The 16699-nt window shown below is 39.4% G+C and overlaps 1 protein-coding gene across 4 annotated transcripts in view; it reads left to right on the forward strand.

Annotated features, from left to right (window-relative positions):
* Positions 1-295: 295 nt before the first annotated feature.
* The window catches only part of LOC141397928 (uncharacterized), a 130846-nt gene continuing 114442 nt past the window's right edge, over positions 296-16699 (forward strand). For all 4 annotated transcript variants that reach the window (XM_073974874.1, XM_073974875.1, XM_073974877.1 and 1 more), the window contains exons 1-2: positions 296-2123; positions 9991-16568. In XM_073974874.1, the coding sequence (XP_073830975.1) occupies positions 350-2123; positions 9991-16568 (8352 nt within the window). In that variant the 5' untranslated portion in view covers positions 296-349. The remainder of the gene's footprint in view (positions 2124-9990; positions 16569-16699) is intronic.

Genomic DNA, 16699 nt, shown 5'->3' on the forward strand with positions numbered 1-16699 from the left:
ATAAAGACATTTAGTCGCTTTAAAATTACTCTGAGCACATATTTATGTACATACATATGCAATTCCCCTATCAGTTATGTACAATCCAAGAAGGTATCATAAAATACTGTCAAGAAAAAAAATAACCAAAATTCAATGAAGCATTAAAAAAGTTAATCGATTTAAATTTATTATCACTACAAAATAATATGAGGGTGAGGTAAATTGAGAACCCTCTTGTCCACAACTGTTGAATTCAAGCATGATTTTTATTCGTAAATTAATGTATTTCTATAATTTTTTAATTTATTTTCAGACTAAAATTAAAAACAACAACAATGTCTAAAATCTTGAGTAGTTGAAGACAATAATGATAAGTTTGGATTCCCTAAGTCTGGCAACAACAAAAAATCTACAAAACCCATTGTCTATAACAAACAGTGAAACAATTGAGGAATTGTTGCCTGAAAAAGTGATAATTGTATTGCCCACGGCCTTAACTGAAATGACAACAAATAAATGCAGTCAACAGCAACAACAACAGCAAAGACAAAAACAACAGCCAGAAGGACAACAACTGAAACAATGTCAACAACAAAAGTCACATCATTTGGTGGTGGTGGTAGAGACTGATACAGTTGTCAATGGTAGAATTGTGGAGTCGCCGCCTATTGTGGCAGATGATGGAAATGAAGACATGATTGAAAACCTCAACAACGGCAACAGCAACAACAAAAACAATAGCAACAATAAAAGAATACCGGCAACAATAACAATTGCCGACACCAACACCAGAGACCACCACAAAGGCAAAACAATGGCAAAACAAGAACAACAGCAACAGCATGAACCTGAACTGTCTTTTGAGTACTACTCCAAGACTGCAATGGCAAAGTGCAGTTGCGGCAACAACAACAAAAACTATACCAACACCAGCTTCACCACCGACGACATCAACAATTGCAATTGTATTTCGCAACAAAACAATGGCAACATCAATACAACCGCATTAAATTCGGTTAACAACTGCGTCAACAACAGTTGCAACAACACCAACAACAACAACAAAGGGAACGACAATAGCGTTAACAATGTTAAACAGGAACAGCAACAATTAAACTTGGCACAAACGAATAAACCAAATAATGTTGGCTTTAATGAAATGGTGGTGAAGCCACCACCACACCCTCCACCAATGCCACCACCACCACCAAGTATTCCAGTATCTCATGACACAACTAACAAAAGTCATTGTAACCATCACCACCACCAACAACATCATCAAAGTTGGCCTAATGCTGGCATCAACACTGATAGAGGAATTCTTAGTGGCCGTGGCGGTGGTTGTGTTGTTGAAGCTGACAGTAAAGGTATGCCCCAAGAGCAGGCATTAAAGTTATCCACAGTGGTGGCAGCTTTAAAATCAATTGGACATAACTATGGAGACAACAAAGCCAACAACCATGCAAATACTGATAGTGCCAGACATAGCTATGGTAATATTTGGGATTCCAATAGTTTTGCTGGTGGCTATGACGATAACTATAGTCGTGATGGTGGTGCTCATTGTCACCCCACAAATGCCAACAATGAAAACGATAAACACTCCACTATTCAATGGAACACAAACAACAACAACAACAATGAAAGCAGCAGTGCAACGGTTCAGTGCGTTTTGTCAACATGCGACGACAACGAAAATATTTCTCCACAGCTCTACATCGATGCTAACGCAGCAGTTGTTGGCAGCGTAGGAAATGTCTCCATGCCCAGCACCAATGCAGCTACCGCTGCATTTCCCACCCCAACTCCGGTAAAAACAACTACAGTTATACCACCATCAACATCATTTGTCATGGCTGAATTGTCATCATCCGTTCTGCTGCCACAGAACATTTGCGACAACGACAACAATATATCCCAAACACCCAAGCACCAGAAGAACCACCACCAGCAACAACTCTTTGAAGACCCATTTGGAAATGCAGCGGAAAATGCATCACCTTTGGCAACGGAAATTTGTAATGGACCTTCAGATTCAGATTCCGTTAATTTAATGGATTTTACAGAGATAATTAATGAACCGTCGACGAAGGGCTCCTCACCTTTAATGGATTCTTCACGTTGGGAGACTAGCAACAAAGGTAAGGGGGAGAAGAAAAAAAATATTTTTAAGATATTCATAGTTTTACCTAGAAAAATTATTGAGACTTGTGGGGAGGAACTAATTTTTATAACCTCCACCATAATACGGAGGGTATAATTATATTTGTCATTCCCTTTGTAACACATCGAAATATTCGTCGGAGACCCTATATATGTATATTCTTGATCAGCTTAAAGTTCTTAGTCGATATTATAATGTCCGTCTGTCTGTTCATATCAGGACACAGCTCGCAATACACGGTGTTCTTGAAGCAACTTTAAATGGAAGGTGCTTACACCTGGAAAGTTTTTGCGAATTCTGAAACTACAATGTTCACAGATGAGCGCCGGAGCGCTTTTTAACCCACTTAAAGCCACTGGTCGCTTCATTTGGTCCATGCATTTCCACGCAATCGGCGTAAAACTCAAGCAATTCAGAAAAATCGACTTTTTTGTAATTTTCTACTTTTGGTGAAAAATTTAAATTTGCGTTAAACAATTAATCATAAATGTTACATACATATGTATAAAGTCAGGGATTTGTTAGGAATATAGTATTTTCCAAACCTCCCAGGTTTCGGCATTTTTAAAAGAAGGCGCGATTACAGAGAAACTATACGTTTTAGAGAAAAAAATTATTTTTTAAAAATTTTTTAGAAAGCCTCAAAAATATAATTTTCATATAAAATTTCAAGTTTTCGCGCAAAAATATCCTCGGCGCTAAGTGGATATTCGCGATTCAAGTCGGCATTTTTAAGGGTTTTTTAGGTTTTAACGATTTTGCTTGGAAACCGCAAGTCATATCGAAATGGAACAAAAGAAAATGTTGCAGCTATGAAAATTCTCTACCTCTGCAAAATATGAGCACTTTAGCGGAACTTTACTAATAACTTTTAAAGGAAAAGTTGTAGATTCCTAAAATTTTGCACAAATGTTTCTTATATTAGTGGACAGTGAGGGGCTCAAATTGGGCCACATAGACCCGCGGTTTCCTGTAGCTCTCATGTAACGGTGGCTACCGTTTTTACGTTTTACATGAATTTTTCAATCGATTTTGATGCAAATTGGTATATTGAGTAGCGTTATGACTTTTTTACAACCTCATATCCGTGTATCATAGCGTGATGAGTTTTGCCATAAGATTACATAAAATCATAATTATAAGGTGATTCGGTGAAAAAACCTTACGCACAAAATTATTTTAAAATTTGAAATTATCAAATAGCTGATATACAATTGAAAATAAACTTTAGAGTCACATGAGATAATTAAACTGACATAACATTTATTTCTTACTAATTTTCTTCAATTCTGAGAATCGTAAAAATGTCGTAAACGCTTTTATTTAAAGGTATAATTTTTTAACAAAAAACAAAAAAATTAAAATTTTTTCAAAGTGGTTTGTGCATGACGTTTTTCAATAAATAAAACATTATTATAGTTATTAGTAGGCTTATAATTATTCATTCGTGAAACAACAAAAAATTTTTGAAAAATTTTTTTTTTTCATTTCATACATTTTTTCAAAAAATTATATTTTTAAAATCGATTTGTGCATGAACTTTCTTTATATTTCACTGGAATAAACGATAACGTAGTGATTATTAGGCGGGTGACGTAGGGGATGAATGATACCAAGCAACGGTGTTGACCGGCTTTAACATGGCAAAGCCCAGGATTTATCTTGGTCCCTCTTTCATCTCAAGTGGACACTGACCTCCCCGTGGTGTAACCTGGGGAACTGCCTTTAACACCCGTTAAAGGTAGTGAGCTAACATGTGCCGCGCGTTCACCCATAAGAACGTTAAAAACTTGGGTTTGGGCGTCGGGTTAGTAACCCTCCCCTAGAAAAAACAGCCTACTATGAAAAAACGAAAGAAAAGAAAAACAAACCCCTCTAAAGTTGACGAACCCCGCAAACGTTTTAAGGACCATGATCTGCGAATCTTCACCTGGAATTTTCGCACTCTTTATAGAGAAGGTGCAGTCTTCGCATTGGCAGACGTACTTGAAAAGTACAAGGCCGATATTACTGCCATACAGGAAATACGATGGATTGGGAAAGGCGTCACAACAACACCTAAAGGTGACGCACTGTATTATTGCTGCCATGACGTAAAGCATGAGTTTGGTTGCGGAATCGTAGTTAGTCGGAGACTAAAACATCTGGTCTCCAGCTTCACCCCAGTGAATGAAAGACTTGCTGCAATTCGAATAAAAGCTAAATTCTTCAACATCAGCTTTATTTGCGCTCATGCTCCCACTGAAGAAAAGGACGAACAGACCAAAGATATATTTTACGAGCGCTTAGAAGAAACATATGACCGTTGCCCTGCCCATGACATTAAAATCATTCTAGGCGATTTTAATGTCAAAATTGGAAAGGAGAATATCTTTGGCCCAACAGTCGGGAAATTCAGTCTCCACAGTGAAACATCTGACAATGGTATGAGGCTGATAGACTTTGCAGCTGGAAAAAACATGGTAGTTAGCAGTACCAGATTTAATCATCTCGATATTCATAAGGGCACCTGGCTGTCTCCAGATCAAAGAACAAGTAATCAAATTGATCATGTTCTAATAGATGAAAGACATTCATCGAGCATGTTGGAAGTACGGTCGTTCCGAGGAGCAAACATAGATTCGGACCACTACCTTGTTGCAGCAAAGGTACGTATCCGCCTAAACGTTGCAAATAAAGCACGAACAGATACAACGCGGAAGTTGGACATCGGTTGGCTGCAAACAAAACAGATATCCACAGCATAATCAACTCAACTAGCCCAATTGCTTAATGAAAGCACTCCTTGTTCCGATAACATATCAGCACATTGGCAAAATATTGTCCACTCCATGCAAATAGCCGCAAATCCATACTTGGATACCAGAGACCACCAAGGAATCCATGGTATGACCAGGAGTGTCGTAATGCTACCGAAGGGAAAAATGCGGTTTATATGGCTACTCTACAATCAGTAGCAACGCGAAGCGCACGGGGGAAGTATCGGGAGATAAGGAGAGAAGAGAAACGCCTTTTCCGCAGGAAAAAGAGACAAATGGAAAAGCGGGATTGTGAAAAAGTCGAAATGTACAGGAGCCAGAATGAAGTCCGAAAGTTATATCAAACAGTGAAACATCAAACTGATGGCTTTGGTATAGGCACATCCTCCTGTAGAGACCAGCAAGGTAATTTGGTAACTGATACAGATAGTGTGTTCAAGATATGGAAAGAGCATTTTTCCAAACTGTTGGTATCCGATAGTAGCGAAGACGGCGAAAATACTACAGATCCAATCCCAGAAGATGGTATTGAATGTATACCGCCAAGCCAATATGAGGTAAATACAGCAATAAACCAGCTGAAGAATAATAACGCAGCAGGAGCCGAGGGCTTACCAGCCGAGCTGTTCAAACCCGGAAGCGACACGCTGATAAGCTGTATTCATGAGCTAGTTAGCGCCATCTGGCAGGAAGAACGACTACCCGACGATTGGAACCTGAGCATCCTGTGTCCCGTCCACAAGAAAATAGACAAGGCTGTATGCTCTAACTATAGGGGCATGAGTCTTCTCCGTATTGCATACAAGATAGTGTCAGGGATAATGTGCGAACGACTAAAGCCTATGGTCAACGAAATAATTGGGCTATACCAATGCGGCTTCAGTCCTGGCAAATCCACCATTGACCACATATTTACCCTGCGGCAAAACCTGGAGAAGACCTATGAGCTGCAGATCGACAACTAACACCTTTTTGTCGATTATAAAGCAGCCTTCGACAGCCCCATACGTTCAAAGGTATCCCAAACCATGGTATCCCAGCAAGGCTCATTCGGCTTTGTAGAATGACATTAACTGATACTCGAACCTCAGTTAAAATAGGAAAGAACCTCTCCACAGAGTTTAGTACCAAAAGAGGTTTCAGACAAGGAGACAACCTTTAGTGTGACTCATTCAATTTTCTGCTGGAAAAGTTTATAAGAGATGCGAAGGTCAAAAGAAGTGGAACGACGACATTGACATCATGGGTCGATCGGCAAAGGATGTAACAGATAACTTTGCAAAAGTCGAAAGTTATTCTGCTAAAGTGGAACTGGCGGTATTTCCTCCCGTTTTGAACCGCTCGGCCCTGCGAATTCTATCAGACTGTTGGGTCCAAGATATTCTCCTTTCCAATAAAAGACTTGCTATAACATCAGTTTTATTTGCGCTCATGCTCCAAGCGAAGACAAGGACGGGCAGACCAAAGATATATTTTACGAGGGCTTAGAAGAAACGTGTGACCGTTGTCCTTAAATCGTCCTCCGTAACAACACCGCTGCACTAGTCGATGGCTCAATCAGAGCAAGCCGTGCGATAGGACAATTATGGCGGTGCTCGACTTATTAAAAACCTTTTACATTGTCAAACACTCCAAGCTGTTTGAGGACATTGAGCAGACTACTCTAAGGCCAAGTTTGAAACGTTGGATAATTATTTACATATGTGGACGCCAGTCGTTCGTGAGTTTCTCAAGGGGGAGATAACCCCGGAACTGTTTAACCTGGAATTCAACACATCCAGACGGCATTGAGATCGTTACGCAAACGACTGTACCCATTCCGGCACCTTCCCTAATAACATTTGTGAGAGGCTGAACACCTATTTGACCATTCCACTAAGTCTATGGCCACTCTGCTCACTACATATTAGACATAGAGAGACATAGATCAGGTTCGAATGTGGAAGATCCTTTGGAAATGTATAGCCGGTATTACATTTTATATTGTCAATAGATTAAAGTTTCAATTCACACAGGCTGAGGGTATATGTATGTAGGCAAAGCCGACTGATACTTTTTTACTTGTTTTTTTTTTTTTTTTTTTTAAGGAACTATAACGTACGATTATAAGCATGATAACTTATGAATTGAGCAACAGGATGGCCCGTCCAAAATCAAATGGTAATTTTTTGTACATTTTTTTGCATATTCAACTTGTAAAAGTTAAAGTATTGGCCGTTGGCCTGAATTTCTCCCTGAAATTGAGCATGCGATTTGGCCAAAATTCTAAAATCTCTTCCAAACGTAGATCAAGTTCGAACATGGACCGACTACAAGTATATCGGACAATTTCTTTCGTTACCTCCCTCACAAAAGTTCTAATTTTTCGCTTAAGTGCAATTTAAGTGCTACTCAAGGATAGTTTTAAAATGTTCATCGAAGGTAGGTAGTACTTGTGGTTCAGATTACCACAATTTTTTGGTGGGCTAGTCCATGTTTCCTGACATAATGACTCAAAAGCTCAAAAAATATCCTACGTTTACCAACTAAAATGATTGGTTTGCACGATAACCATTGAAACCAATGACACCCAAAATTAGATCCAGTTGAAAAATGCCATCGTGGTGCAATGATAGGACACTCGCCTGTGTAGAGATCCCGGATTCGATTCTCAGGTCAGACAACATCAAATTTTTAACGGTGGCAAAAATATACCTCAGCGTTATGTTGGCGACATTTCCTTGGTATTTTAGCCATGTTGAACTTCTTCTATGGGTCAGGCACCCTGTTGATATGCAACTCCACATTCAAGCCGAAACTCTACCCGCGATTTGGGTCCAAACCACAGCCACCGCGAAGCTCCCACAAGGGGGCCAACACCAACTGCCAGGCCAGATCCGAGGATCTGGGTTCACCTGGCACCCGCGGTACCAGAATATAGCCTCCGGTCGGAACAGCGGAACAAACATATAAGCCAGGACCACAAACAATTAACATGCTGTTCTCACGGACTGCACAATGGGCCCACAGGGACCGCGGCAACGGACAACACAACACAAACAATGTACGAGACCACCCTCATGGATGGTTGGCACGACATCCACACCAGGAAAAACGACGCCGCACCATCACCAACTCCACGAACTCCCCTCCAACACCAACACCCCCAAATTGTAGAGATGACTATGTGGAGGAATTACCTCCACTAAGTCTAGTACTTCTCCCAACAAACACTTCACGTGCAAACCTACTCTCCAAGTGCCCTACTGAAATCCCACCCCGCCCCTCCATACGTGATGCCCATATTGACTAAATCTCTAATGTCATCATAGTACCGGAATTCAGTCAATATATGCCGCCAGTCTTCAGTCATCCCACACCCACATAAATATGTCCCGGGCAGGCCTCTTGCATCTAAAAATGTATTTAGAGAGCCATGTCCCGTCAGTAAGAATCCCAGACTCATGTTAAAGCCGAAGTCTGGGCGGTCCAGTACGAACGTTGCGTCACGAATAAATTTGTACGTCACCCGCCCTTTGTCAGTGCCCGTCCACCTAGTCCGCCACCTAACAGCAGCACGCTCCCGAAGGATTGCACTGCGCCGCCTACCATCCCCATCCACCAGATCAGAAGGCCCGAGCCAATCATGCCCAGACACCTGCAAACCACGCTTCAGCTTGTACAGAGCCGGCCTACATCTCGCTTGCAGGTCAAAGGACAGGGCGCCAAGTAACACTTGCATTGCGTCCGTAGACACAGTGCCACACACTGGCAGACATGCTATTATGACCACTCGTTGACACGACAAGAGCTTCCTACGTCCAACAGCAGATTTTGCTGCGGCACACCATACAAGTGCACCATGTGTTGCACAGGCAACAAAGAGTTCACAATATATGGAGCGCACGGAACGTCTGCTCAAACCCCAGTCGGTCCGCAAGACCCTTCTAACCATACCAGCTACAGGAGTTAACTTGTCCTTCAAAGATCAAAGTGCGGCAGGAAGTTCATTCTCTCGGCCATCGTTATCCCAAGGTACTTGACCTGCTTGACATATCATATGCCGTGGTCACCAAATCGAACATAAGGAGGTCGACTGTGCGCTAATCTGCCTTTCAGCAGCATTAGCTCAGTCTCAACACCCACTCGGTCACTCCAGACCCGTACTATACCCATGGCCTCCCCAGCACGACGTTCCAGTTCGACACGAGTCTCACTTTCGATCATGATAAGGAGATCATCAGCATACTCACAGATCTTGAAAGTGGTCGCTAACTCCCGCAACAGAGAACCCATCATGAGGTTTCAAATAAATGGACCACAGATAGACCCCTGAAGGCAGCCTCGCTCCACATCTGTCCAGACCGTCTCATTGGCCCCCACGACACAAGCCCTTCGTCCACAGAAATAACTCGACCAAAGAACAAACTCCCGGCACCTGATCTCAGACAGCTTAGCGAGCACGCTCTCCCACGAAAGGAAGTCAAATGCGCCTTTAAAGTCAACAAAATATGCCTAAGACATATTTGGCATTCGACTCGCTCAGACCATTCTGCACATGCATCCACGCGTCCACCGTACCTCTACCCCCGACAAAGCCGAACTGATGCGGTGAAGGACTCACGCCGCGGCACTTCCCAAGCATCGCCACCGTAATCCTCTCCAGCACTTTTCCAAGCACTGGGAGAAAGCTTATGACCCGATACGAACGAGGATTGCTCCTTATCGATCAGGCGACTTGAGGAGCAGTCAGTGGAATAATTAAGCCCACTTATGATACCTACTCCAAAAACGCCTAAAAATGTACGCTACAACTTCCAAACAATTTTTTGTCGCCTTTATTGGAAATAAAAAACTTTTGGACAATGTTGACCCATTAACACAGAATGAGAGTTAGAACATTTTGAAAACTATTTAGAAATCCCCGACAGAAACAGTTATTAAATAAAAACCTTTAAGAGATATTATTGTGGCTTATCTATCTCCCGCTGCCACACTACGCTGTGGATTTCGCAATTTTTCTCACATTCATTCTTTCATTCATTTTTCATGTCTAACAATTAATTATTTCAAATATTTATGTTTACTTTTTCACTTTTTTCACAGATGTCAATGGACCGGTGGTGGATGACTTTTCAATATTCTCTCAAGGACTTGACAAGAAGACAACAAATAATTTCATTGAAGACATGTCTGGAATTGCTAATGATTTCAATGTTGCCGTTGATGATGTAGAGGACAATTTGCTGAAACCCATCAACTTGAACTGTAATTTTATGCCGACCAACAATTTGGAGAGTGTTACAACAATATTTTGTGATTTAAACGAAACATTAGAGGAACAAAATCTTTTGGAAAGTAAGGAGATATTGGTGGCAGAAACGACCGACGAAGAAATTAAGGCTGAATGCGAAATTAATGCTAGACAACAGCAACAACAACAATTGGTCAACAAAATGTTAATGGCGGAGAAGGCGAGCGAAATGCGGGTAGTAAAGCTGGAAAAGTCAGAGACGGAGAAGGTGAATGAAACAAAAACACCAGTTACGTGTATAAATGTACACTTAAATAGTCATAGACGACAGACAGACGTTAAAGTAGAAGAAAGTGACAGCAAAACTGACGTTAACCGAGGCAGTGCTGTTGACGCCAACAGTGCCCACCATATGGGTGCTGATGGAGGAGAGCTTTGGTCAATGACAGCAGAGTCATGCGCAGAGCTGCCACCACCACTGTCACTGAAAGAGTCATGTCAAAACATAACAACGATTAGTAGTAGACGACAAGTGACAAAGTCAGAACCACCAGTGGATGTAGTGAATGATGGAAAAATAAAAATATTGCCAACCAGTTGTTGTGTAGCACGACAAGAGCGACAAGAGAACTACACCTCTGAGAGAAATGTCATAAATGGAGAGAATTCACCTCAACAAAATTTCTCTATTTCTCAGCCTGAATCCTGCGAAAGAGAAAATCCCAATGAAAATCTACAACACCTACTACAACATCATTGCCAACAATCCGCCAGTGGTGCGTATACGTTAAGGGAATTTGCAAAATGTCTGAAACCATCAGCAGACGAGGACGACAAAATCATCGTCGATACATACACAATTGCTGCGGCTGCTGATTCTGTTAAAACATTAAAACAAAATGAAAATTTGCAAAATTTGTTAAAAGAAAAAAGAAGAAAATTGTGTGAAAAATTAAACAAAGAAAAAGAATTAACGGAAATTATTGTAAAAAATCAAGTGATTCCAGTCGATAGTGGCAAAAGTGTGAATGGAAAAGGATTAGAAAATACAAGTGCTTCGAAAGTTTTATGTAATGATATACTAAAAAATTCTAGAGGTATAGTTAGTCAAAATTGTGAAGAAAATTATTTTGAAGTAGAAGAGAAAAGTGTATCCTCCAGTGAGAGATTGCAAAATGAAAATTTTGAAAATTTATTTAAAGAAAAAGATTCCAGTGAAAATTGTATTGTGTTGGCTCTGAGACGCCAGACTTGTGAAGAAGAAAAAAAGCAAAAAATTGTAGACAACAAAGAACTACTGCTGACGACAACGACGGCCATCAGCAGCGTACTACCACCACCACCTCTACGACAAGGAACAGCAAAAAGGGATACACAATTCAGTGGCCCTGGAATTTGTGAGAATTTGGAAAATTTCAAATTGTTGGAGAATTTGGAAAATCCCCGAATTTCTAAAAGTTGTGAAATTTTCGGTGTTACCAAAGACTGCAACGTAGAAGAAAAAATCTATACCAACAAAAATTGTTTAACGACAAACTATTTGGCCCAACAAACATTAGCCCTACCAACACCACCGTCAATATTAACATCATCATCGCCTGCACCAGGACCAACAAAGTTAGAAGAACTTTGTGTTGAAAATAATGTGTGGTGGACGACAAAAAACGAAGGCCAGCAGCAGGTGACGACGAAACGACAAGGTAACAACAACGACTACCACCACGACAAAGCTAACGTCAACGGCAACGAAGAAAACGACAACAACCAAAGGCAAAGTGACAAGACAAAGAGATACTTAAATCCTACAACAACAAAAACAGAATACATATTTAAAACCAACAACAACAAGAGTCCACACTTGGCAAATCTTAATGAAGATCTAAATAATGAAGTGTTTGGTCGTTGGAATCAAACATATGGACATATTTTTGTAAAAACCCCACAAGAAGTTAAGGCCAACCACAACAATAACCCCCATCAGAGAGAGGCAGAACTACACCGAAAGGAACCAGAGGGAGGCAACCACAAGGTTAATACCCATATTCAGAATAATAATAATGAAGGTGATGATGGATTAACAAGATGTGTATTTTTAGATACGAACTGGCCTCAAATTTACCTTAGGGAATTCCAAGAACCAAAAGATGAACAAAATAAAGAGACAAATGAGAATATTCATAAAACAGATGAAGTAATCCCAAAAAATCAGGGATTCATAAGTGAAAATCAATTTACAACACATTGCGAAATTGTTGAAAAGGCTCAGGACACAGCTAAAGGGGAGTCAGCTTTTACAAAAGTAATAAATTTAGGAAAAAATCATAAATCGCACGAAAAAATACCTGAAAATTGTGAAGCAGTTCCTAAAAACTGCGAAATTTTAACAGCGGAGCAAATAAGGTCTCGGAATACCCTTAAAGACTTGCCAGATCAAGAATTGTTAAAGAAAAATCCATCAGAAAAAAATTATGAATTTTTTCATAAAATAAATGATCAAATTCCCAGAAATTTAGAATCTCCTGAAGAAAGAAATCAACCTAAAAGCAACGGCAGTTTAAAAAGGGATCAAAATAGCTCTTATATTTTCCTTAAGGATTATCAGGACATTGGATTTCAAAAAGAAAATTCATCAGATGAAATTTATGAAATTGTACATAAAACAAATGAACAAATTCCCAGAAATTTTGAATCTACTGAAGAAAGAAATCAACTTAAAAGCAACAGCAGCTTAAAAAAGGAACAAAGTGTTTCTAATAACCGCATTGGAGCTTGTCAAGACATTGGTTTTCTCAAAGAAAATCCATCAGACAACATTTATGAAATTGTACATAAAACAAATGAACAAATTTACAGATGTTCAGAATCTCCAAAAGAAAAAAATTGCTTAGAAGGTACAACTAAAATCTACGGCGATTTAAAAGAAAATCGATCTAGTTCCGAAAGCTTCATAAAAGATTTTCAAGACAACAAAGAAAATCAGTCTGGTAAAATATATGAAATTGTTCATAAAACAAATGAACAAATTCCCAGAAATTTACATTCTCCAGAAGAAGGAAAAAGCGTGGAAAATAAACCTAGAAGCAACGGTAGTTTAAAACAGGATCAAGGTAGCTCTGATATCTCCATTAAGGATTACCAAGACAACGGTTTTCTTCAAGAAAATCCATCAAATAAAATTAATGAAATTCTACATAAAACCAATGAACAAAATCACAGAAATATAATATCTCCAAAAGAAGAAAATTATTCGGAAAATAAACCTAAAATCAACAATTATTACAAAGAAGATCAAAATAGCAACGGCTTTCTAAAAGAAAAGCAATCTAATAAAATCTATGAAAGTGTTCATAAAATAAATGAACAAATTCTTAAACGTTCACAAACTCTAAAAGAAGAAAATTTCTTGGAAAGTGAAACAAATTTAGAAAATGTTCCAAAAGTTATAACCCCTAAAAAATTCGTAACACAAAATTGTGAAGTTGTAAATTTAGGAATTGTTCATGAAAAATATGAATTAATTCCCAAAAATTGTGACAAAGTATTTGAAGAAAATAATCATTCAGCGACAAGTTTCCAAAGTGAGAAGAATAATAATTTTGGAGAAATAACCTGTGAAAATTTTCATAAAATTAATGAAAAGATTCCCCAAAATTATGAATTTTTAAATAAAGAAGGAATTTCAAGTGAAAATCAACAAAAACCAAAAGATGTTAAGCAATTTCTAAATAACTCAAAGTGTGAAGAAGAAATTCCAAAAAATTTTGAAAATTTATTGAAATCTAATGAAAATTTATACGAAAGTGATACCTTGGAAAATTTTGAAAAATATTTAGAAAATCTAAGGTTGAAATGTAATTTGAATGAAAGTGTAAACAAACCAGAAACAAGTAAAGACGACACCAACGAAAAGGGTGGAAGGGAGAAAACAACAATACAGAATACAGAAAATAACAATAAAAGAGGGCGAGAAGAAGGGGCAAAAACAAAACAGCAAGAAATAAACCCAAAAGTAACAGCAAAAACATCTGTGAAAAATCACAAGGAAGGGGAGAAGGACATAACAAAAGAGAAAAATCACGGTGAAATAGAAAAGAAAAATCCACGCACTATTAATTCAGGATTATCTACAACACAAAAGTTTCACTCTAATGAGGAGCCCTCTAATCTTGAGGAATTTGAGGCTAGTCAACGTCTAAAAAGGTTATTAAATACCATACCTCCACTTAAATACCAGTCTTTAACAGCATATAAACAAAATAATCCAACAACACCACCAACAACATTAAGAGAAACAGAAACTAAAATAAAACTAGAAGAAGAAGAGTTAAAAGCCTTGAATTTCGCCAACAAACAGCAAAAGCCATATAAAGTAGAGACCCACAAAAGCAACAACAACAAGGAGAACACCGTTAATAAAAGGGAAGAAGGCCAACAACAACAATATTTTCTTCGTGTTAAGGACAATTCATTTGTTAGTCAAAGTAAACAGGGGGTGGTTGTATTAAATACAAAAGCCACAACCAAAGCAACAACAACAACACCATCAACATCGAAGGCTAACAAACTTCAGGCAGACTGTAAAACAACTTTAGAAAGGTCGTCCATAACAAAGCAACCGAACATAGAGTATGGGATACCAATACATAAAGGAAACGCCAGGCAAATCAGCGACACCACCCACCACCAGGCCAACAACACAATCGGTAGTATCAGGCCTACAAGTAGCACCAGTGGTAATGATGAACAACAACAAGAAAATACAGAAAATAGCATAGAAAACGACGAAACAGACAACAAAGAAGAACAACAAACAAGAAGTGAAGAAAAGGAACTTGGAAAAATAACAAAACAATTTATAGAAACAAAATTGAGACAGGAGCAGTATCAAAAGTCAGACATATTATTATCAAGGCAAACGACAAACTCACCACAGGCATATGTCACAGCCAAAGTAGTGCGTTTGCGCCATCAACAACAGCTCCAACAACAACAAGAGAAATTAAATATAGACAAACATTTGACATTTGAGCAACAAAAGCAACAACCAGAACAGCAACTCTCCCACACAGACTTTGAAAAGGCAGTGACGTTGCCAGCAACCGAGACTATCTCTCCAGCTAACCAACATTTCAGTCAGCAGCAGTGCCACCAACAACATCAAAGGCCAGACAATGAAAATGCAAATATACCGAGTTTTCCCTTAGCCAAAGTCGATTTAAACGCTAATACACAGGAGGGTGCCTCGAATTGTAAAGTCTCCTTGGAATCACCCACAAAACGTTGCAATCTAAATCTGCAACATATTGTCAACACCAAGGAATTGGTTAAGCGGCAGCAACAAACAACTGCAATTAGGGACAAAACTCAAGGGGAGCCCACAGCTACCACCGCCACAAGCAGCGCCACCACCACCACAAGCGAATATAAAAGTGCATTTGTGCCAACAAAACCGGAAATAGAGCCACGTTTAATACCACGAAACGGAAATAGCGCCACAACTGCCGAGGCTAGTCTAAAAAATAATCATCTCGTTTTGGTGCACAGCAGCAGTCAAGCGGATCTTGTAACAGGTCCAGCTGAATTTGATACACAACGGTTCAGTGAATTTTTACAAAAACACTATCAAGTGGTTGAGCAACGGGGAGGGGAGCAAGAGAAAAACAACAACAACAGCACCCCTCGCACTGTTGCTGCTGATGACAACAACCACAGCTGTAACGTTGCCAGCAGTAGTGGCAACAGAGAACACGTGTTAACTGAATATTTTAGGCCCCTAATATATCAGTGTTATGATGAACTATTATTAGAACAGGAAACAACAAAAGCATTCAACTCAAACTTTATACAAAAACAACAACCAATTGTTGCTGATCCACAACAAGAGGAACCGTATAATACCATCCACGAAGATGATGATGCGGAATCAATAAGTTCCACAACTTCATCTCCATGTGGTTGTTTAAATTGTCAACTTGAAGAAGCAGCCAATATTCAAGAGCAACAACAACAAATAATTTTACAACAAGAAAATCAATCAACAACATCGTCTCCACCACCACCACCTTTACCCGCACGAGCAGCCGTTGTTGTCGTTGCCAGACGTTCCCTACCGAAAACAACAATAAACACAAATAACTCAAACAAAATGCGTGAAGTTAACGGTCAATTGCGTGGTTTACTCAAAAAACCGAATCGTCCTCCACCCGCGCGTAAAAATCGTGTCGTATTCGATGAAACGCGTAATGAATTTTTCGAAGCCGATTATATTATTTTAATACGTGAGGATTGTGCCTACGACGAAGAGGATGAGGAGCCATGCACGTGCGGCGAACATGAATTGGTGCGTCTCTGTTGTGAGGAGGGCTGTCAGTGTAATTATTCGACAACGGCACCGGCAACCGCCACAGATGACAGCAATCGTACACCACAGGTATGTAATGAATGACATGATTGATATACAATACAAACTCACTCTCTACGACAATGTGTCACACAGGAGCAGCAGCAGAAATTCTTTTGTTGCGTTTTTTTTTTTGAGGCCAATTATCGAGTAATTATTTC

The sequence above is a fragment of the Musca autumnalis genome, unplaced genomic scaffold, assembly GCF_047663935.1.
Source record: "Musca autumnalis isolate F117 unplaced genomic scaffold, ASM4766393v1 scaffold_3, whole genome shotgun sequence".
Lineage (NCBI taxonomy): Eukaryota > Metazoa > Arthropoda > Insecta > Diptera > Muscidae > Musca > Musca autumnalis.